The sequence below is a fragment of the Cariama cristata genome, unplaced genomic scaffold (assembly GCF_000690535.1).
Source record: "Cariama cristata isolate BGI_N322 unplaced genomic scaffold, ASM69053v1 scaffold42407, whole genome shotgun sequence".
NCBI lineage: Eukaryota > Metazoa > Chordata > Aves > Cariamiformes > Cariamidae > Cariama > Cariama cristata.
In genome coordinates this window covers 49,434-73,610 of record NW_009625783.1, presented here as the reverse complement: position 1 = coordinate 73,610, position 24,177 = coordinate 49,434, and the positions used below count along the sequence as shown (strand labels likewise).

At 38.3% G+C, this 24,177-nt stretch overlaps 1 protein-coding gene across 1 annotated transcript in view; it reads right to left on the bottom strand.

Annotated features, from left to right (window-relative positions):
• Window positions 1-24,177, bottom strand: part of LOC104164410 (TBC1 domain family member 5-like) — a gene marked incomplete at its 3' end in the record, with an annotated part of 61,208 nt that overhangs the window by 1,429 nt on the left and 35,602 nt on the right. Inside the window, exons 8-9 of the mRNA XM_009703730.1 lie at window positions 22,708-22,773; window positions 16,732-16,895 (exon numbers count right to left, since the gene is read on the bottom strand). Of these exons, the coding sequence (XP_009702032.1) occupies window positions 16,732-16,895; window positions 22,708-22,773 (230 nt within the window). The remainder of the gene's footprint in view (window positions 1-16,731; window positions 16,896-22,707; window positions 22,774-24,177) is intronic.

Here is a 24,177-nt window from a genome sequence, read left to right as displayed (position 1 = left end):
ATCAATGTCACTGTGTCCCTACACACTTTTCCCTCACACTTACAATCTACAGATATTAAACATTTTTTCTTTGCTATTTCCTTATATTAATATACTCTCACCTTATTTTACTCAACCTTATACTTTGACCACTTAAGCCTTGAAGGGATTGATTTTACATTGCTAATTTATAGTTTCTGAAAGAGCAACCTCATTCAAAGTCTGCAGTTCTGTCACAGTCTATACAAGCGTATCTGCACTGATATTTCTATTCCAGCGATGTCCCTGCAGAAGACCTTTTCCTAGTACATACAGCTAGTGACTGAAAGAAATAATGTACCACAAATTTTAAATTGCCATTGCACCGCAGGTGCAGCTGTAAGATAGGGAAAGGCAACAACATTTGAGCGTTTTACTATAAAATAACATAATCAAATTCTAAAATCATTAGCCAGCAACTGAAATCCAGCTTATCTCCTACAAGCGAATAAGAAAATTTAACTTCTGGTAACAAATATTTCCATGTTTCCCAGACTATTTTTTTCTTATACATGGACGAGAACTGCAGTAAATTGATCTTAAAATGCTTGTGGACAGCTCTTTACACTTGAGCAGATTCTGAAATGAACCTTTTCAACTGTACAATAGTACCTCTTCATTTGGCAAGCGAGACTGGTGCTGAGTAAACTACATTCACCGTTCTTTCAGCTCGTTAGGTTCCAAGCATGGAGAGCAGAAATGTTCAGCAGCCCCAGCTCTCACAAAGGAGGGTACTGTGGTCGGGAACTCACAGACAGTGCAAGAGGTTTCCTGCCAAGAGGGAAATCCTGTGCAAGGCTGAGTGAAGGCACTTGGAGCTCCTGACTTACCTGGCACCCTCAGGAGCGCTGCCAGCGGGATGCGCAAATAAGCAAGAGAGTTAACTTGGCGCTTGAGACATGAGAGACCCAGATGTGCTGTTAGCATGAGAAGACAACACCCAAGTGGTGATGACTTGCTACAAGACACAACCCCTGCCCCTGCTGTCATCCGCAGTGCTGTGGCAACCTCTGTGCAGATGGACCCCTGAGGGTGACCTCCCTGGAGGGAGGTTTGCTCTGTTGTAGCTGTCGCAGCAGCACATGAGAAGCTGCAAGAAGAGGCAAGTGTGTTTTATTGCATCAGGGGTGGCAATCGGGGGATTGACAGGATCCTTCAAGGCTAAGTGTAAAGGCTTATGCAACAGACAGGGAAGGTGCAACCGAGGCAAGACGCAGAGGGAAGAAGACGTGCACTCCTAGGAGGATGGAAACTGAGAGCTTGTGACTTCTGGCAGCAGGAGGGCTGCCCAGCGGTGCAGGGCCCAGGCAGCAGAGGGGAAGAGCAAGCTCCCTCAGAGGAAGAATCCAGGTTGGACACCATATCAGAGCACTACCAAGAGACAGTGATGAGTGGCAGTGAGCGGTTGGTGATTCTCTTCCAGCCAGACTCATCAACTAGGGAGGTTTCTTGCTTGCATGGAGCCTCAATTCGTAGAGTTGCTGAAAGACTGTCTGGGGTCACCTAATGTTCTGACTTTTTTTCTGCTTATTCATACATACACCAATGACACGGTGATGTGAAATCATTTGCGTTCAAATGCGACTGTAGGGCTCCTGAGCAAAGGTGTAGGGGACAGGAATTCTGGTGGTGTTTCTCTTTAATCCTATAGCAAAAGGGAAAAGTCTGGATAGCAGTAGATGTACCCAGCAGACCACATATTTTGTGGCACTAGCTGGGCTTCCACCATTTTTCTTGTGGCACCCAATTTGATGAGGAAACACAACTTAGAGAATAGGTCTACCTGCCAAAGAGAGGCAAGAACATCTTTGTGAACAGACTTGCTCATCTAGTAGGGAGAACCTAACCCAGAAATACACAAGGAAGCAGCACATAAGGACAAGGTATGCGGAAGGTCCACTTGGCTGAGTAAAGAGCTTCTTAATGAACTAAAATGGGAAAAGCACATATGGAGATGGAAATGGTGGAAATGCAGAGCACATATGTGGAAACAATGACAGGAAACAAAGGACAAGCACACAAGCATTGTTTGGGCACAGGAACAAAACTAGGAAGGACAAAACCCAGCTAGAGCTAAAATTAATGGGCGACATTAAAGGGTAACAAGAAGGAATTTTACAAGTATGAGAGCAGCAAAAGGAGGTTCAAAGAAAATCGAGGTCTGTTGCTTACTAGGGGAGGTAAGATAAAGATACAGGATACAGAAAAGGCTACAACACTCAATACCATTTTTGCCTCTCGCTTTTTAGGCCAAGTCTGCTCCCAGAACTTCGCATGTACAGTTTGGGAAGGAGAGGGATGGCTAAGAGTTGGGGAGGCAATAGGCTGGTGAATACCTGAAGAAGCAGTATGTGTTCAAATACATGAGGCCATAGGGGATACAGCCATGAGTGCAGAAAAAGCTGACAATGTAATTGCAACACCACTGGCTATCATCCATGAAAAATCACTGCTATTACAGGACATCCTTGATGACTGGAGAAAGGTCAATTTTTCAGCCATATTAAAGAAAAGTGAGAAGGGGATCTAAGAAACTATACAATGATTGGCTTCACCTTAGTCCTTGGAAAAATCGTGGAGCATGTCCTCTTGGAATCAAGTTCCAACACACAAAGGACAAGACAATAATCGAGAAAAGTCAACAAGGATTTACCAAGAGCAAATCACGCCTGACCAGTCTGGTTGCCTGCTATGATGAAATGACTGGCCATGCAGATGAAGGAAGAGGAGTGAATGCAACATATTTTTACTTCAGTTAGGCTTCTGACACTTATTTCCAAAAGCATCATCATTTATAATGTGACAAAGCGTGGGCTGAACAAAAGGATTGCAGGTGGGCTGAAAATTGGTCAGACCCTCAAGCTCAAAGAGTCGAGTCGATGGCTTGATGTTCAGTTGGTGGATGGAAATGAGCACAGTAACCAAGGGACTTCTATGAAGATACTGTTCAGTATCTTCATCAACAGCCCATATGAGGAGACAGAATGTACACTCCATAGATTTTCAGATTATGCAAAATCAGGACACATGGCTGCTGTGCTGACCGGTAGAACTTCAGTTCAGAAACACCATGAGATGCTGGAAGCCTAGGCAAAAGAAACCTTTCTGAAGTTTCTGTTTTAGAAACTTAAGTAAGTGCAAAATTCTGCACCTGAGGAGAAAAAACCCCAGACAGGGAGGGAACTTGCTATGTTTCAGGCCTGCTGAAAAGGATCTGCAGCCTACAGTGGCTGCTGAGTTCTTTATAAACTAATAAAGTTCTCTTATGATGAATAATGTAAACAGTACACTGGGATACATTAGGAGGAATGTGGTCAAAAGATACAGGAAAGTCATTATCCCCCTCTACTCAATGCTTGTGAGCCCTCACCTTGAATAATGTTTTGGGCCTCCAGTTCAAGAAGAACGTTGAGAAACTGCAGAGAGTCCAGTGCAGGGCTACTGTGATGGTCATAGGTCTAGAGGACAGGCTGAGGGAGCTGGGCTTGTTCATTTTGGCGAAGGGGAGCCTCAGGGAGATGCGCTGGCAGCCTGCAACTACGTGGAGCTACAAAGATGATACAATCAAACTCTTCCCAGCAGGGGCAGATGATACAGAAGGGACCATGGCCCAAAATTGTCTGTCGGAAGGTTCAAATTGGTCATTAGGAAAATATTCCTCATTAAAAGAGCAGTGCAGCACTGGAAGAGGTTACTCATAGAAGTGGTAGAGTTTCTATTTGAAGTCGCTGACCTAATCCAATGTTAGTGATTGTCCTGCTCCAAGTAGCAGCTTGAGCAGAGGTCTCATCTAATCAACATTTCCAAGACTAGTCTTTTCACAGTATCTTTCTAAAATTGTTCTGCAAATTACGTATGTTGTCATGTTTTGTAAAGGTAAGCAGCAAAATCACAAAGTTCCTCAGAAAAAAGGAGATTTTTTTTCAGTATTCTAAAGTCAAATTCTTCAGCAGTAATAGATGAAACAACTGATTTATACCCAGCATTGTGCAGATGCTCTCGATTCTTGTCCAGACAGTATTCACTGCATTTTTCCCTAAGTGCCAGCTTTGGTGTTTCACTGTGCTCAGAAAGTGAGCACCCTGGATACCATTTTTATGTTGTACACAAATAGCACTGCTGATTTGATCTCTCTCTTATGCATGAACAGAGACTTATAAATTCTTTGAAGAGGCCAAATGTAAGTCAAGAGAAAAACAGTACGGTCTATGCTTCCTTGAGAAACCGACCTTTCAGCTGATCTGACACACACAGAACCAGAAACAAGTGAACAGTGACTCAAACTCATTCCGTTACAGCTCTCAAAGGTTACCCAGTTGACCACAAAATAAAAATCAATCATTTAAATAACTAACCAAAATAAAGAATCAATGTCAACTTACTGAAGAACATGTACTACAAAGCATATAAACTCAATATTTTCTAATAGGAAGAAAAACAAATCAAGCAGCGAATCAAAGAAAGGAATCACTCCATCAGACATGGGGGACCAAGATGTGCAAATTTAATGATGTAATCTTGTAGAAAAACAACTTAATAATACGTTCTGAAAATTTAGTCCCAGGGTCTTCAAAAAACTTTTTCACACCTTCAACATGCCCAATTAAGTAGAGCCTTACAGATAATCAGTAACAACCTGAATTCAATATGAGAATGAAAAGGAAGTAGATTATTTGTGATGCCACATTGATTTGCATTTCACTAACAACAGAAAGCAGGCTAGTACTTATGTCTCCAGCCAAAGCAAGACTCTATTTGAGTTCCTCCATATGCAGATCTCCAACTATCTTCCTTGTTGTGGCAAGACTGAATCTGCAAAAAACTTGACTTACATTTATATTTCTCATGTTTGCCTTTCTTCTTATCCACATCCAGAATTTTGCTTACATCGTTATACTTCCTTTTTTCTTTTGCCATGAAAACTAATTCCTTTATGATTAATTATTTGCCATTTCTTTGCTATTTTTTTCCCCAATCTATACAGTTCTGGTGCTCTCCATTTGTCCAAAGCTTGCTCTTCCCTTTTTATTACCTTTCTTTTCATCTATCTTCTCACCTTTACAAAGACAGCTATGGAAATAAATTTTTTATATCCTTCCTTCTCTCCTGAGCTCATAATGAGATCAGTGATGCCTCTACCATACCCCATTTTTCATCAAATTTTACTGTTTCAGAAAAACAGCTGTGACTAACTGAAAGCGGCCAGTACCTTCAAGAACAGATTACAGAAAGTTTTACAGTTTCGACATTGTAATCCTATCCTTTTACAGCTCATCGCTCTACAAGCTGCAATAAGGTTTGTGGACATAGGTAAGGGCACTGGAATTTAGCATCCTACACAAGCCAAGGTCTGAAGAAATACAGTTTTGGAAGAAGCTATTCTTTCTCAACTTTGTTTTTATCAGTTTAAACAATTTTTTTTCCCAAATACATGACATACAGTTTAACACAGAACTATGGAAAACAGGGAACAGGAACTCACAAAATGAGGACTGTAACATCATTCTTTCATAATACCATTTAGTTTGCAGTCTTACTGTTCAGGAAATGAAAGAAAAAATTGTATTTTTGTCTGTTTTATTAATGTAGAAACTCAAGGAAGAGTAAACTCTGCTGTCAAAGGCTTACAACAATGTATGTCCAAGCACTTCATTCATGAACGCTCAGAACAGCAAAACTCCATTGATCTTAAAGCTGGATCCTGAATATGAATTAACTTGGCAGTGCTACCAAGTGTTAAATGCAGTGGAAAAGAAACTATCTTTAGAGAGAAGAGTATTTAAAGGTATTTAAGGTGTTTAAGCAACAATGCTGCAATTTAAAACGTAACACAAAAAGTGACAGAATTGTGTTGGGAGAATATCCTGGTCTTCCAGGTGTCTTGTCTGAGGCTGGTGAATGTTGGGTTGGGTAAAGCGTTAATGAAAAAAGTATGTCATGATATAAACATGTAATGGTACTGCCCAGAATACTCTCCCAGACTACGCAGATTTGCAGATCAGGGATTTCTTGAACTAGAGGGTTGTTTTTTTTTTTTAGTTAATAGTTCCTTTTCCTATATTAATTTGCCCAGTCACATTTTCAATTCTTTCAGTATTCACAGTAAGAGCACTAAGGAAACATCCCCTGAGCTCTTGGCAAATTGGCAGGGCAAATTAGAAAATAATTCTGAGGAGGTATCAAAACATTTAGAGGAAAATGATGGGAAAAATGAGACTGATAGAAGGAAATCCTGAAGTCAGGGACTTGCTAAGAGTCTTACCAGTACATAACTGCTTATTCATAAAATATACACAGGGTACCTTTTGGATATTGGTAGCATTTTACATGTCAAACAAGATTCAGATGCATGGCACAAATTGCTTTTTCATTTAATTTTATGCGAATTTCCCTGGAGTAAAAAGCAGTGGTTACTGTTTCCATTTTGTGAGAATTTATTTAGTTTTCATTTTGAATCTAACAATTAACCTTTTAATCTCGAACCCCTGACAGCTGAATGTTGGTTGACACCCCCGTAATTTTTTTATGATCTGTGCCAGCCCCAGAATAGTCTACAGCATATGCTGACATTTAAACCAGAAACCACTGTTTTTGCACAATGAATTACATACAGTGCAATTTAGAACAAAATTTTAAGTTATTTAATTTACTAATTTAACTTATCTATTATTTAATTGTATCACTCATGGGCCCTCATCAGGACCAAGACCTTGCTCTGCTGGGTGTCGTACAAACATAAAGAAAAAAGGCGCTTCTTTAAAGGACTTAACAGTGTAAGCCAAGAGACAACAGATGGCTGCAGACACACATATGGGGAGGACATGGAAACAATATGGCTACATTAGTCAGTCTTATAGACATGGCTTCAGCATGTTAGCAACCAAACTGTTGTCAATGGAAAGGTGGAATTTTTAGGAGAGTTTTCATAAGGCATCTGCTTTGCAGATGTTTAGAGAAAGTTTCTTCTACGTGGAAGCGGCTATGAAATTATTAGACGTCAGTTCACGACGCATATCAGAGTCAGGGATGGAATATATATTGTCAATTTTACATTAAGAATTATGCTACTTGTGAAATGTTTGCACAAATTGGAATTGTTCAGATATTAATATATTACTGTCTGTAACACAAAGAAGTTCAGGTACTGCCTTTGGATATTAATTCCTGCAGAAGTAGAGGCTGTGTACTGATTGCCTGTGCTGAACCATGACCTGCCAATATTTCTGTGTCCCTGTGCTACTTGAAGTATCCCCATGCTTAATATATTTCCAAATACACCTTACTAATGTTTTGTATTCTTCACATCTTCACAACTGCCAGGTTTTCTTATAATTTTGAATACAGTTTCATCAATGTTAAACATTTTAAGCACAGTATTTTCAGATAAATCCTACAGACATATATTTTGTTCCTTTGGACTGCACACATAGTGAACTTGAGTAATGTTTTTATTTCACACCATTTTAACTCCTATTCACTTTTTTGTTTTACACCATTTTAACTCAGACAGCTTCTACAATCCCAGGATGGTATGAAGTAGCTTAAGTAAGGATGTGTTTCTTTCCTTTTGCCTTTCTTTTATTATTTAAACTCCCTCTTAATTTCACTGTGTAGTGCTAGTAGGCATAGCTGCTCAGAGTAGCAAATAGGACTTTATACTTGCTGATAGTTACATACACATGTCAGTGCTTTTCTAGATTAGAACCCTTAAAGCACAAACAGGTTCTCTATCAGATTAATAAAGGGAATGGTGGTGTAGTTATCCACCTTATAGAAGGATAAGGGAAATACAAAACCTATGGAAGCATACTTTTCTTTTTCTCTCTTTTCTCCTCTGCCTTATCATTACTTTGACCTGTTGCTTTCCAACACAGAGATTTTGCCCTCTGATAGTACTGTATGTCTCAAAATACATCAGGGGACACCAGAGCAAGCACAAATGTATCAGGTAAAAAGTAATCCTAGAAGCTTAGGCTCAAAATGCGATGCTGTCAAAGTCAAAACTTTTCAGGGCACAATGCACCCTTTTCCGCCCAAAGAAGTAAATTCAGAAGAATAATTACCTATTTTAAAACCTGAAACAGAACTGCCACTGCATAATCTTTAGTGAACACATGTCCGTGACAACCACCTGAAAGGGGCGGGGGAATGGGACTGAGAAAAATAAGAAAATAAAATGAAGGATGAAAGAAAGGTCAGCAAAACATCCATTGTGACTCCTAGGAGCCAAGCTAAATCAGGTTATGTACCAATATTGCACAAAAAAAAAAAAAAAATTAAATTATTTGGTTTGCAGGGCTCTGATTGAAAACAAGTATCAAAACCAAGAAAGGAATTTTATAATACAGATAAAAATGTTCAACTAAGAGACCAAGACAAATTTGCCAATAAATTAAAATGCTGGAAGGCATTCACCTGCAAAGGCACATATTTTTGGGCATTAGTACGATCCTGGCTTCCTCTGTGTGCTTTCAGTAACAACAGAGAAAGGGATGGCTTTGCACAATGCTTTCTCAAGCTATGCACATGTAAACAGAACTAACAGATTATTGGTAAAGGATTAAATGAATAGATTAAAGTTTCAGGCTTTCTGTACTTAAAAAAACCCCAAACCATAAAACAGCAAACAAAACCCAACAAAACTGCAAGGGTTGCAACTCTGATTCAGAATAGCCAATGACCCACGAACTCTCTCTTCCAACATGCAAATTTCTAACCCTCTGGAGTTAGCATTGTCCAAGGAGACCCACGCCTTTTAAATGCAAGAAAAATTACGTTTTTCTTACTCTTTTTAAATTTGAAGATGGGTGAGATATATATATACATGTGTATTTTAATGCATTACGTATCTGTACCTTTTCTGAAATACAGGAAATAAGAATTCGTAGTCAGCTATTTCTCCTTTTCTTCCAAACTAGAGTAACTCTCTGTCCCTCTTCTTTGCCCTTTAGTTTCATGAAGACAGTAAGGCGAAAAATATTTATTTATAATCTCCACTAAGAAGATGAGTGACTTTGAAATATCAGTTTCATTGTGTTTATGTATAATTATCTATTTATTTGATTTATTGTCTCTTAAAACAAAGCTAAAAACATTTACCTATAGTGACATTTGGAAGAAAGTGAAAGATGAAGCCTCAGAAGATCTCCCTAGCCCCCTGACAGATCCATTTAATTTCAATTAAAATCCTGAAAATAGCTGAAACTCTGGCTCACAGCATCTAAACACCAGGTCCTGCTGTTGAATTTCCATCTTAAACAGTTCAAAGTCAATTTGCCAGTGCTGCGCTGCTGGAGTCAGCTTAGTTTGCTACGTCCCACCTTGCCTGGAGATGTTAGTGGCAAAGGACCATGGGCTTGGCCGTTTTCCAAGGCAGTTCCCACTGTCGAACCTATTATTGGAACAGCTTCCAGGTGCACCAGCCTCGCTGTCGCAGAGCTAGAAACCAGCAACTGTGCTACTGGAGCACGAGCAGGACTTGTTTTCATCTAACCTAGGTGTATTTTCCTCTTCAAAATACTCCACTTCTATGCTCAGATAATCTCTCCTTAGCAGGAAGATGGAGAAGGATAAACATGAATAATGGGGAAAGCTCTTGCCTAGAGACAAAGAAAGTAGGGATGGAAAGAAACCTCTTTGGCAAGCAGATACAAAGTGTACGAGACTTATCCGCTGGCTGCCTGCACAAGTCCACCTGCTGGCACTGCACTGTGGGACTGCCAAGAGACAGTTTAACAACAAAAACCATAAAAAGCTGGAAGATCTATGAGCTGAAAAAAATTGTGCATAACTGATTGTGGATAAGTAGGCACTGACCAGCTGAGAAAATGGGTAGTATTTCACTTGGCAAGGGAATAGATAAGAACAGAAAGAGCTGCAGGGTAATAGAAATTATCCCTTTGAACAGAAATGCTGATAAAAGGTTTCTCTCAGTGCTGCTGTTGACATTGTTGACTTAATCATATTGGAATATTTCTTCATACATAATAAAACAGAGATATTAATTTAGATGGTATGACTGTAAATATTTTGGAAACAGCTATAAATAAACACATAGGCGAATGAGAATCCCACTTCCTCCATGATGTTTCAGTACCACATCTGAAGGGCTTTCTGCCCATCTGGTACACACACTGCTGGCCTTTAAGGCTGCATGAGCCCAGTGTGGTAAAAGTCAGAGAAATGTGAGCAGTGGAAAAAAACCCACCATTTTATGACTCTCGTGCTCTCTGAAACAATGTGGTAAGTACTCTTGAATGCACATGGATACGGATACGGAATGATAAATATACAGATATTCTGCAATGAATAAAGTTCATGCTCCATGCTCCAATATTATATTACTGAAGTATTTGGTTAAATGTTATTGAAATGGTTGATTAGATGTGATGTACTTACATAATTATGATTCTTAATTTTGCTGCCTGAATAAGCATTTTAATATATACACACTTCAACATACACACAGTCCTTCATGAAGGGCTCTCAAAGTATACCCTTTGTTAAACTTATACTCATTTAAATTTTTTTAAAGCACCAGTTGCAAAATCATCTCACTAAATCCTTCTCTGCTCAGGCTGGATGTTTTTGACCTTTCATATGATTCCTAACATGATTGAGGACGCAGACCAGAGCAGGATCTTTTATTTAGGGGTTTTAGAATCTCTGATTACATTGTTCAGAGTTTAAAGGAGGGTAAAGCTTACCCATAGTGATTATGAAGGGACTGTAAATATACACCATTTATACTACATTGTTAAAAGAACAGAAGTCCAAGTTTTGTTGTTTTTATAGGGAATGATTTGATTTAACCAAACACAGACAAAAATAAGAATAAAGCTATTAAACACATACCCACAATTTATTTCAGAGGGAAAAAAATCTCCCAAACACAGAAACCCTTTCCGCTCAAAAAAAACCCCAACTAAAACAGCAGCCTGATTTAGAGGGACGTTTCTCATCCACATCCATGTTTTTGTTGAGAGTTCAGTGCAGGTCTCTCGGCACTTCACAGAAATGAACAGTAATTTTGTGGTGTTATCTTAAAAGAGCAGGATGAAGGGATGAGATTTCCACTGAAAAGGAACAAAGGGCAGCTCAAACCAGCAACATAGATTCTCAGATATATTTTCCTTAGCCACTGAGATGCTGAAACATTAACTTCATGATTAATGTATGGAAAGAAGATACACAGAGCAAGTCTTGTACCTGCTGATGGCAACATGATTGCTGTGGAGTGAAGGATCACACTTCTTGGCTCCTAAGTCACTTTGATCCTTTTGCTGATTGTCTCATTCATTTATTCATTCACTCACGATTTTGGTATTAAAATTCTCCCTAACAGTTTTAAAGGGCTGCCCAATAATTTTAGAAGTTCTTACTGCCTTCTTTCAAATGATACCATTCTAATTTGCTCCTGTGCAGAAGTTACTGGCACGTATAATTCAGCTGCACATATCCGAATCTCTTGTACCAGAGAAAGACAACAGTTTCCATTTACATTTTTAAAATCTTCCAAATGGCCCCACAGATCTGTTCTGTATACATGTTTATTGCTCATAATACGACAGAAAAAGCACTGCAGAGCCACTTGGGTTTTTATTAATCTTTTTTTCTAAGCAATTAACTTCCTGTTTTTATCACAGTACAGTTTCTTTTTCCTGAAATGAATCACTCCAAAAAAGATAAGGAGCATTAGGATTCAAAGCTGCCACTCATGCATACAGCTGTTGTTTTACTCAACTGTATGAAACTTGCAAGTATTTCTAATAACAAACCCTAAAAGGCAGCTTATTTTTCCTTGTAGTGTTTTCAGCTCTTTCATTTGAGTTACAGCACACTGTGGGAGCCTGAGAAAGGCAATGAAGAAAAGAAATCACACTTCCAAAATATCTCGGAGGTTTTTCCACGAACTCAGTTCACATGACCTGGCAGCATCTCAGATTTAATGTTCTTTTCATCTATCCCTAAAATTAGACAAGCACTGAAGTACTATATAAATTTCATTTTTCAGGTGTCTGAATTGGCCTATCACATCAGAATAGGGAAGACAAATGTCCTCCAGATTTAACTGCAGTTAAACATTAAGGCACTGAAGTTTGTTAAACTTAATGGCACTGAGAACAATCACCATGTCTTTAACTTTAGGCCTAACAAACCAACATACTGATCAAGGAATTGGCTGTTGTACACAGAGGCTAACTTACTCTGGGCACATTTTATGATGCTTAACTAAAAAAGGACATTTCAGCATAGTATCTAAATAAATTTCTAAATAAAGTTTGGCATTGGTAAGTATGGACTGACAAGTATTTTACTTAAAATCTTTAAAAGAGATTTTAAAAATAATAGCCAGGAAAAAGATACATGGGAATAAAAAAAGCCTCCAAGACGTGTACCATGCACAAAAGGCATGCTCTTCTTCAAAGGAATTTTTGCACGCATGATTTTTTCTGTGTGGTTGTCTAGTATTTATTTGATTATCTCTTTGATTTTTGTATACCACTTCTACTTGAGCAAAACTGTCGAATTTGCATGCTTAAAATCAGGTTCCTAAATCAGTAGAGCAGATGTCTATTTAATTGAAAATAATGGCATACATTAATTTTCTAACCTGTAGGGGTACTCATAACTAACTTCAAATCAGTCAGACTAGCTATGTAAACCACAGACAGTAACAGTTGTTTAGACCTGCTTGTGGGGACAATAGCATATGTTGTCAAATTTGATTTAATTAAAAAGTCTCTGCAATCAAAACCAGCATGATGCATGACACTTTTGTTTAGGATTTTTTTGCTAAGAGATGAGGATTCTGATTGACCATGTTTGTAAATTATTTTAGTAAAGAAAATAAACTACTCCAGATTTTCCTTAGAATTGTTTCCTTCTTGGGAATTTTTTAACTAACATATTTTCCAAATGGATAATTTGATTTTTCTTAACTTGAAACCTTTCATGTAGAAATTTACTTATTAAACTAACCAGTTTCTCCAAATCAGAACTTTCTTTTCAGTCAAAACCATCTCTCTCCTGGGGTTTTCTTATGGAAGTTTTAAAAACGTTTATATTGTTCGACTCAAAGTTCCCTCTCTGGCATATCTCCATGGCTGAAAGCAATTTACAGAATATTCTGCCAGAAACTGAGACCAGCCAACCATATTTGCCAGAATCAACGTCTAAGCAGCTTTGCTATTTGCCAAAAAGAGGGGCAGACTGTTCTTGACGGTTGCTGGAGAAGTAAAAGAAACATAATGAGAAATAAATGGATTACAAATGCATCCAATTTCCCAACTCTTGCCGAAAAGGAGAGCGCAGTAGGCAGGCTATGAGAGGAAATTTTCTAGGACTTTATTCCAGCAAGACTGACCCAGCCAGAAGATAACAGGCACTGGAGTGCATGATAGATTAAAAGTTCCTGTTCTTGTTTACAGGAAGACAGCTCCAGAGCCTGCAACCTAAGGTATTCCTGCCAGAAGGCCGCAAACTGTATAAAGAGGTAGGGAACCATCCCACTGCTGAACACAAAACAGACTTCCAAACACATTTGGTGGGCCTCATGTTAACATACAGCTGAGTGCCACTCAACAGTAATGTGAAAACCATCAAGCTGCCATGGGTTGCCAAAACATCATCTGATGTTGTGCATTCAGCCCTGAGGCTGTAGATTCACGCCCTTGACTAAATAAAACAGGGGACATCTGTTTCTGACAACAGCAGTAAAAAAGTCATTCCATTGATCTTTGCATTTGAGAGGAAAATAAGGTCTAGAAGACTAAATATAAGGCAAATGTTACTAACTTAAGAAGTCCTTAATATGAGAAATGGACACATCCTATTCCTGGAGGCAATGAATCAAGTTAAGTATCAATTTTGATCACAGTTCTCTCAGAGAAAGTCCAACATGTTGGACCGGCTTTAGGAAAGAAAGAATTTAGACAAGTCACATTCCAGTTTATCCTGTCACAGAATCCCAGAACGGCTGAGGTTGAAAGGGATGGTTGGAGGTGATCTGGTTGAAGCAGGCTCAAGCAGGGTCACCTACAGCCAGTTGCCCAGGACCATGTCCAGATGGCTTTTGAATATCTCCAAGGATGAAGATTCCACAACCCCCTTGGGCAACCTGTGCCAGTGCTCAGTCACCCTCACAGTAAAAAAGTGTTTCCTGATGTTTCAATGGTGGCCATTGCCTCTGGTCCTGTCACTGGGCACCACTGAAAAGAACCTGGCTCCCTCCTCTTGGCATCCTCCCTTCAGATATTTATACACTTTGATAAGATCTCCCTGAGCCTTCTCTTCTCCAGGCTGAACAGTTCCAGCTCTCTCAGCCTTTCCTCACAGGAAAGATGTTCCCATCATCTTAGTGGTCCCTCATTGGACTCTCTCCAGTATGTCCATGTCTCTTGTACTGGGGAGCCCAGCACTGGACACAGTACTCCAAGTGTGACCTGTGATGACGACATTCCTGTTCATCCCATGACAATGTTACAGTAATGTCCTCTGGACTGTGAAAATCAAATTTTTTAACTCCATGTTGAAGGATGTATTTTTATATGTGTATTCCATTTCCACTTTGTTTGGGAAAGGCATTAATTATTGGTACAAAGATGAAGAGGAAATGGATTCTCTTTCATACATCACACCAAGAATGACTGATTTTAAAACCATCTTTTTAGAAAGCAATTGATGCATGGCCATGTTCCAACAAAGGTAATTTCCCCCAATACTTAACAACATAATCTGTGTAATTATTAGAGTAAAAACGTAAACCAGCTCAGTTTTATAAATAAAACAAAGATGTGAAGCCATTATGTTCTCAAGTCTTCTTTTGCCTCCAGAAAACAGCTGTAAATGAAGCAACGGTAAGACCAGAGAACTCTGATGCAACTCTTTTGGGATCTCAGGATGAACTCTTTGGGGTTTTCTTCTCTACGTGGAAAATGAGGTATCATGAAATTTACAGGAAAACAAAAACCAAACATTGTCTTGAGCAACAGAGAACAGATCTAAACAAATCTTTTCCTCTTGGAGCTACTACAAATTCGTATTTCCTATATTAAAGGTCAGTCAAAAACTGAACATAAGGAAATAGATTTTGGCAGTCTAAAACCTTTGCTAGCTGTTTAATCATAAAATGCTACAATACAAATTACCTATCATAGTTCAAAGAATTCTTTTGAAAATTGAAAATTTATGCTTTGCTTAGTTTATCGTGATTACCAATCTTATGAAAATTACCATAAGGACTACAAATCTGTTCCAATGAACACTTCTTTTTCCAAAACCTTGAAAAAGACATTAATAAAATATCATGATTGTGGGAATTTATTTAACTGAAAAACATGTTAATCATTAATGGATTCTAATTGAGTATGAATATTATAATGGAAAATTCTTCTATGTCTCCTATTAGATAACTAAGGAGGAATTATTCTTAAACTCTAGTAGTGCAAAAACCCCAAGTTCTAGCCTGGACAAAAGTTGCAAACGAAAGCTGGATTCAGATCTTGTTAAACCACATAGAAAGAAAAGTCCAATATTGGTATATTTATTTTTCTTCAACTCGTGAGGACAAGCAGAGAGATACTAAGTTGTTGTTTTAGCTTTAAATTCAATTCAATAGCTCTTAAATGGACACAAACCAAAATTATAGCTTCTTGTGGACTAAACACAAAACACAGCTTTTCTTTAGACAACATTAAAGCTTGCAGAACAAGAATTAAATCCTCTCTTTCAGTGAACAAAAACTGAACAAAGCTGAGCAAAGCTGCGCATTTCATTAGAACATTTTAGATATCAAATTGAAAATATGATGGGACTATTAATAAAGATCCTGCTGTTTAAGACAAAAATGCTGAGATGTTCAGGTTCAACTTCTGCACAATATTTAGCTCTGAACACCACCTGAATGGTGTAATATAGAAATATTCCTATTATAATTCCTATTTATTGAAATCAATAGGAAGTTATATGAGCATACATTTGTGAAAATGGAATGGAGAAAACCACTATGCCTTCACCTTACAAAAAATACAACTTTTTCCCTCTTCTATGTAACCAGTTTCTAATCAGCAGAAAGACAATGGGAAACGTGTATATAAAATAAACAAGAATCCTCCTGCTCCATGGCATATGAGGTTTATCAAAGTAGTGCTATTCATATATATCTGATGGCATGAGAATTTCTTTGGAACACACCCATGACAAGAGCCGATTTTCTTGGATGAAAACAATCTGTTTAAATCATAGTTTCTTGCGGCCAAATGGAAGGTCAGAGCTGTGCAAGAATAGAACTGTGACTGCAGACTACAGATGCTACAGACACTGGGAAACCTCTGATGTATTAAGGAATTTCAGGGACAACAGATGGACGCGTTTGGATCTGCTGAGCATTTGTGCTTCCCACAGAACTGTTTATTAACTTCAGGACTACACCAAAAGTCTAACAAAGCAAATAAACTTACATGACTGCTCTCCTCTTTCTCAGAGGCAACAGGTGCTTTCACAGTTTCATTTCAGGTAGAATTATGGGATGGAAGCCACAATGCAGATGTTACTCAACAGAAACAGTTGAAATAGCTTATTTCTGCTTTTGCCATTAACGTGTGCTTAGGGAAACATTTCCAAGTGCAAGTGCTTAATGAATGGGAGGAATGATTGCCTCTAACAAGTAATGCAGTGTGACATTAAAATAACTTAAAAAGTTAAAGAACTCACCGATTCTTTCCTGCTCATAGTTTTGCTTTGGGAACGGGAGCGGGAGATTGTACTGAAAAAGGAATCCTTTTTTGATGCAGACAAAGGTGGAGATCCTGTAAATTCACGTCCTCCAGACAAGCTCTCTATGCTTGGAGATGAACTGATGTTTTTTGAACTTTGGCCTGTAAAGCAAGTATAAAGTAACAAAAGAATTAATCAACAGGCAGTTTCTTTTCCCTGAATACTTCCTTGTCTTAACTGACATTCACTGAGATTCATGGATAGCTCAACACAGAATGAAATGTTGAAGTGTGTCAGCATGCACTATGAGATTGAAAGACTATTCTAACACAGAACTTAATTTTTGTATGAGAGAAAAATACAAAATGTTAGCATATATATAGATATACATACAAACACACACTATCTAATGTGTGTATATATATGCTAAACTATATATACAGATATAAAAAAAATCTCAGTATATATACACTCTATTATATCCACAGACTGAGGACCTTCTCTTCCCTGTGTGGCATAATGAGCAGAAGTATCACCTCATAATAAAACAAAATCTGATGTCATTAAGATTGCAAAGGAAATCCTTTTTCTCTCAACAAATGAACTATAAAATTTGGGAAAGAAAGCTAAGAAGAAGAACGTCAGGTTCCAAGAATGGGTTGGACATTGAACATCTAGACGACAATATCTAGACTTGCAACAGGAAAAAGTAAGTTAAGTTCTGGAAAGAATGTAAGTTCTTATGCCTCAAATTTTAAGGTCATCATCACCTAACAGACATTTCAGTGAAGTCTACTCAATAGTTACTTATTGTCACTTCATGCAGCTTTTCAAAAGAAGCTAGTTTTGTCCACTGTCATAGCGAAGACATCTGGGTAGATGCCCAGGCTGTTTCTCCATGACACTGTATGCAGTCAGGCAGTCTTTGATAAGGGCCATTTCTTCCAGTTGAGGTCCAGAAAGTGTTTTGAAATATTTAACTTAAAATTTTATTTTGATTAGCTCCAGAAGAAAAAAAACAATACGTCAGTTTTCATTAACTTCCATCAAGAAAATGTTGTGTTAGGATAGATGTTAGTTTTAAAAAAACCTTTCTATTATATGTATGAGGAAGTCAATCCAGAGTGACTCAATGCAATTCCAGAATTTTCCATTCTGAAAAAAAGTAGAATAGCCCATAAAACTAAAGCTGTAGATTTTTTTTCTTGTTTTGTCAGCTATTCTGATGAGTCTGTTTATGTTCTCCCTTTTTCCTTTCCTTTGTTTTTGGTACGCTTTTTTCATGCCACCATCTATAGCACCAAGAACGATCCTCTGAAACTAAACAATTCAGATGTCACAGGTGTAGCTTCATCTCCTTTGAAAGGTTGTGATCGAATTCGAAACCACCTCCCTCATGGATGACAGCAGTTCATCCTCCTTTGCTCAGAGCTGCTCCCACCCTCTACATCACTTTTAACTCCCAGATATGCCACATATTATTGTGCAGACCTTACAATGTATTTCATGTTTTGTCATTGTGGATGCACTACCAATTCTGAAAATAAAAAACTAAGTCCTTTTCTGGGATGGGTTAGTCTCCCCTTCATTATGCACTGCGGTCTTCCCCCATGACACATGTTTCTAGAGAAATAAAAGAAAACTAAAAGACAAAGAAATGAAATAAAACAGAGGCAGAAAAGGCTGCAGAAAACAGAGAAAGAAATTCAGATTTAGATATAAAAGGAGACCAGCTCTGTTGAGATCAAACATTTTAAACATAAGGAAACAACTAGCAAAACCTACTCACACAGAAACATCGTAACTTAATTCATTCATTTAAGATCTAGAATGGTAACTGTCCTCAAAGTGGTGTGGAAGTCAGTGGTGCTGTGCTTGGCGATGTGCCGGGTGGAGATGAAGCCCGAGCCAAGTTCTCTGCGGTGTTTGACCTACACAGCACATATTGCACAGCCACAGCCAAATGAAACCAGCAATTCACATTTTCTTAACGGAATAAATACAGATCTATTTAAAATGTCCTCTTAGCAAGAAGACTGTTAAATGCAAAGAGATTGAACTAGCAAAGAGTGAAACATCACATGTGACAAACCAGACCAAAAAGGACAAAACCCAAGAAAGGATCTGGGTTGAATATTCTCAACATTTTCTGGAAGAAAATTGGCACATAAACTGCTTCCCACCTTCTCCTTCATTATCTGCTGCCTTATTTTGCTCATCTCTCTTACAACACTCCTACAATTTATGTCCTCCTTCTCATACTCCTGTGGACCTTCCTCTATCTGCCTCTTCTTCAGACCCCTCCACATTGCCTCTTCTGCTTCTGCAACTTCCTTATTCCAATTTTTTCCTTTATATATATTCTTTCCTTCCCACCAACTTCATTCAACTGCATTTTTCTGTTTCTTCCCAGGCCTCCTCTAGTCACTTACCACCTACCACTTAGTCTGAACAGCTTCCTTAAAGTGCAGGAGATGGAGGCTGTAGATCTCACTTAATTTTTGCCTTCACATTTTATAAAGAAATAGGATACACATTAATCAGGCGAACATGAATCTCCAAATCTGTAAATATTTCTAGAGCTGGAAAAGGAGAAAACACTGCATGGCAAATAGCAGAAATAATTCAGTCACCAAGAAGTTTTTAGAAGACTTCTAATTTTAGCATAAAATCATGTCACTTGGCAACACCATTATCCTTACAGTTGCCTTTATGTAAGAAGTAGACTTTTTATGCATTTCACAGTGGCAATTTACAATGGAAGTGTAGTTTTACAGTAGGTAAAACTTAAAAATAGTTTTGGAGCAGATGAAATTACATATTTTAGCAAATAAAGTATTTATAAAAAAAATTCACACAGCTGAGCCAGAGCAGTCAATGTAAATGCTAAACATAAAAAAATCTATTTGGTACATAAAGTATGATGAAAAAATATTTTATTATGAATAAATCAGACTGAATGCGCTCTCTTCCCCATCCTAGTAATAAGAAGATATCTTCCACATCGGATCAAGATTAAATAAACAACAAACAAAAAGTTAAACAATGAGCAATGTATGTTTTTCACATACTCATCCACTGCATGGCCTGTGCTTAACCCAATTCACCTGCAAATAAGCAGATTCCGTGGTAAAATTTCATAGATAACATTGAGAGAGGGATACTTGAAACGTATTTGAGGAATCCATGCATGTGAAATAATACAGCTTGGTAAAATGATGGAAAATTGATTTGTAAGGATTTTTTTTTTTCTATATTCTGTCTTTCAGCTCTAAATAAAAGAAGTCCAAAATACAATAGGAAATTGAAAAGACAGAGAACTATCCTTATGGCCACTGCTTTGCATACTAAACAGCCAAACTTCAAAAGATGGATCACAGTTTAGAAGAATGGAATATGCAACTACTTGCATAACCAAACAAGAGAAGAAATATGTATAGCTGAGGTTTTGTGGACAGAACAATACAACTGTCCTAAAAGGGAATTTGCTCAAAGAACTCTAAGAGCTTTGACTAATCTTGTTCTTACGGACTAAAAAATAAAATGAAGATGAAAAACAAAAGCAATACAAGATGTAATGAAAGTAAGACAGAGATGCAGTAAAACAGAAGTGATAAAAATACGATTTCTGTATGTTTTATACATGGGTAAGAAGAAAGCTTAGGATGCATCTGATCCTTCTGCATGAATAAGCGAATCTGAGAAAATTACCATCAGGAAACACTAAATTTTTATTCTGACTCCAACCCTGTGAACAGCACTGTGACATGGATTATTTGGGGATGTGATTAAGAATTAAGCAAGACAGAAAGAATAGCACTTATGAATAATTACAGTGTTGCAAATCATAAAGCAGAACTCTTGAATTGTAATAGGCTTTTCCAATTTCCAGAGGAGTCATCATTTTTACAATTGTACATAAGAAAGCTGAAAGACAAGTCACACCAATCATACATGTTTTCCCTAATGTAACAAAAAAGCCACCTATCATTTTACCAACCCAGAAGTTTAGTGGAGCTGCTGCAAGAACATGTAACTGAAGTCACCATGATGCTTTTGAAGTCCTTCAGATGCATTATGTGTGCACCGATTTCTGAGGCATTAACAACCTCGCGCAACTTTGGAAATAAGACTGTAGCACCAATGCAGAGATTTCAGGATCTGGGAGGATTACACAAAATGCCATTTGTATCTTCTCTGTTGTCTGTCATAATGATTCCACATCTTTCTTAGTAAGCAGTGTGGTATGTTCTCCTCACTCAATAGCTTAACAAAAAGGTCAGTCGCGAGAGTTGCTAATTTTGGATTATTCCTCAGAAAAAAAGGCAAAAAGAAAAAAAAGACCAGAACTCTTACCTTCCATGTAGAATCAAAATGTGTAAAGTGACGCAATAAACTACAGTTAATAACTAACCAAACTCATCTCCTTCTTCTTTAGCAGCTTAATCAGCAACCTGAGAACATCACTGAATCAAAAGTCTCATTTTCCTCTGTTCATTCTACCAATCTCAGATAAATAACATTATATCTCCTTAAAAGAAGATTAGAGAACTCTAATCTCTGACCATCTAAGCGTATACCAGAAGGTCCTAAAGCCTATATGAAAACAGGCAGAAGAAACCCCAAGCATGGAAATCAAATAAATGCTTATGAGGCACACAGAACAAATAGCCAAATATTCCTGACATAAGCAGCAGTCAGAACACATTACTGCACATGATGTCTCAAAGAAAAAATAATATATGCACACTAAAATGCGTAAATAGTTCACAGTAATGATGCACAGGATTTCATGCACTAAAAATACATCCACTTCTGAGGCAAAAAGGATCAGCGTTACCTCCATGTGCTGGCTTCTAACTGGCCCACTACTTGTCTGTTGCTAACGATATTGGGGCTGACCCCAGGGTGAGAAATGCTCTGCCTCAAAACCATTTGGAAAATACATGGATGTGGTAGTGGGAAAAGGGACCAAACTGTTGGTATTGCTGGCAGGGCAGAGGGTGGAGACATGCAATGTCTTGAAAAGAAGAGGGAAAGTTTAAATGTAATGTGATCTATAATAAGGACCTATAATAAAGTGAAAGATGATGACGAGAGGAATGGAGAAGACTTACAATTAAAGAAAAGCAAGCTTCAGGTCTTACTGAGTTTGAGTTAAGTTATAGGGGAGTTAACCATGAACTTTGGAGGTCTCTATTAAAATATATGAAAAATCAGAGGAAGACACACCAAAGGCATACGGAACTGATGGCTCATTCTGTTTGGTCCCTGCAGAGAAAAGAACAGCTTTCATAGTTATGAGGAAAGCAGGGACAAAGATACCAAGAAGAACAGAAGTAAGGCACAATATATAATTCAAAACCACTCAGATCTGCTCATCTATTACTCTGCATTTGCTACAGTCAGGATGTAGAGTATTAAAATTTGCAAAAAGAATGATAGGAGTTTTATAAAACTTTTCAGATAAATTAGTTTCCCTTTTTCTCCTGCACTGAAACGGGAACAAAGGCTTCCAGCACTTTTAAAATTTATTCAAACCATTTCATCACACTAATCCGTATGCTTGTTATTCCAGGCCAAGGCAGGTAAGCTCCTGCATTAAAGTAGGCGCTCAGCTCAAAATACCTGCCTCGAATGTAACAACAGGGAAGTAACGCAACTAAGAGAGATGCTGATGGTTGAATTGTCCCACCTGACAAAGTGTGAAACGGACTACAAGGCACAAGGCAAATACACGTTTCATGAAGAGGGATGCTGGCGTGCAGGGGATGGAAGGGACGGGCCACACACAGCACAGCCGAGGAGCGATGGTGTGAAGCTGCTTTTTTCTCTCTACACAACAGTGCCACTCGGTGGATGGAGGATGGCAGTGAATGGAGGCGTCACGCGTGGACAAAAACCCGCGGGGGGGTGGCCGTGGAGCCGGCGGGTAAGGCAGAGAGAGATGCGCTGCCTGGGCAGGAGCCGTACCTGGGAGGGGAGGGGGGGGCTGCCCAGGGCCCCCCAGCCCCGCATCGCTGCCGGCGCCTGCCTCCCCTGGGAAACAAACCACAGCGTTAGAAGGTTACCCCAACACACGCAATTCACTGAAGTAAAGAGCTGCGGCTGTGGGGTTTTTAGCTGGAAAACCCTGCTTTTAAACACAAACGACATCGTAAGAGAGCGGTGTAAGAGGAGGCAAAAAGTTTTAATAGTCAGCGTATTATATGCTGCATTCGGACACGTGCAAAAAAACCCAGCGTTTTAAAGAGACTGATTTATATCAAAATCTGCACTAAAACAATCACAACCATTTTATTTCTGGTACTTTACACTGGCAGTGTCATTCTGCTAGTCTGGGAGCATCGTATTCTTACTGTCAATAAAATCTCATAATTGCATAAGAATATGTATATGTTTTTTAAAAAGGAAAAAAAAAGCATTTGTTAATCAGTGGTTTATTCTTTCAACTTCTATTCAGTTCTGCTATCAGTAAGGACAACTTCTTTTTCCTTCTGAAAAAGCATACTCATTTTCTAGACACAGTTCATAAATAACTCTAGATATGGAGATAATTTCTTTAGGGCATATTCAGTGACTGTGGAAATTATGTTCATGTTACAACAAATACCGCAGAAGTATCAACTCATAAAAACAAACAGTAGTCTGGAAACTTTAAATAGCTGATCATAGCTTCGGCAGAACTTCATCTTCAAACCGGTCCTCTAACGTGTCCTTGTCATAAAGCGGCATTCAAATCAAAAGCCTTTTGGGTTTCAGCGTGAAAGGACCTAGAAGGAAAACTGTATCTGGCACTATCAGGGAAGAAATGAAAGAGAAATGCTTTTTTTCCTGGCAACACACTGTCGTTTGGTAATCAAAGAATATCCAGTTTCTGAACACTCAAGAATCCAGTGGAACACAAAGGGCAACATTTCTGCTTTTTTCCATGTTTTTCCATTATCAATACTTTTGTCTTTCAAGACAATGAACTCAACTGACAACCCAATGAACTCAAGATTTGAATTCGACCTTTGTGCCAATGAATTCCTTCATTGTGTAGGAGCAAGAGAATATTTTAATCCCTTTTCTATTAGCAGGCTACCTTGCATAAGTAATCAGTAATGATACCCAATCTTCCTCTGTGCTGAGGACAGGCTGAATGGGATTAATATATTATTAGGAGGAACTGAATTTCCAATTAAGTGTCTGGATACTTTGTTCAGCTGTGATTTGTAATGTTGAAGACTCATCTGGAATTACAGGCTTGCAATTATGGCTTTTTAAAAAAAAATATTAGTTCATTGTTTTTCCATTTACATTATGTAAATTATATGCATTCTTTCTTGAAGAAATTCAGCAAGTAGCAAAACTTGGGAGTGAGAAATAATTCCTATAGATGATGTAAACCAACCATCCCTCATCTAGAGCACAGCAGAAGCTACCTCTGGAGGTGGCAGC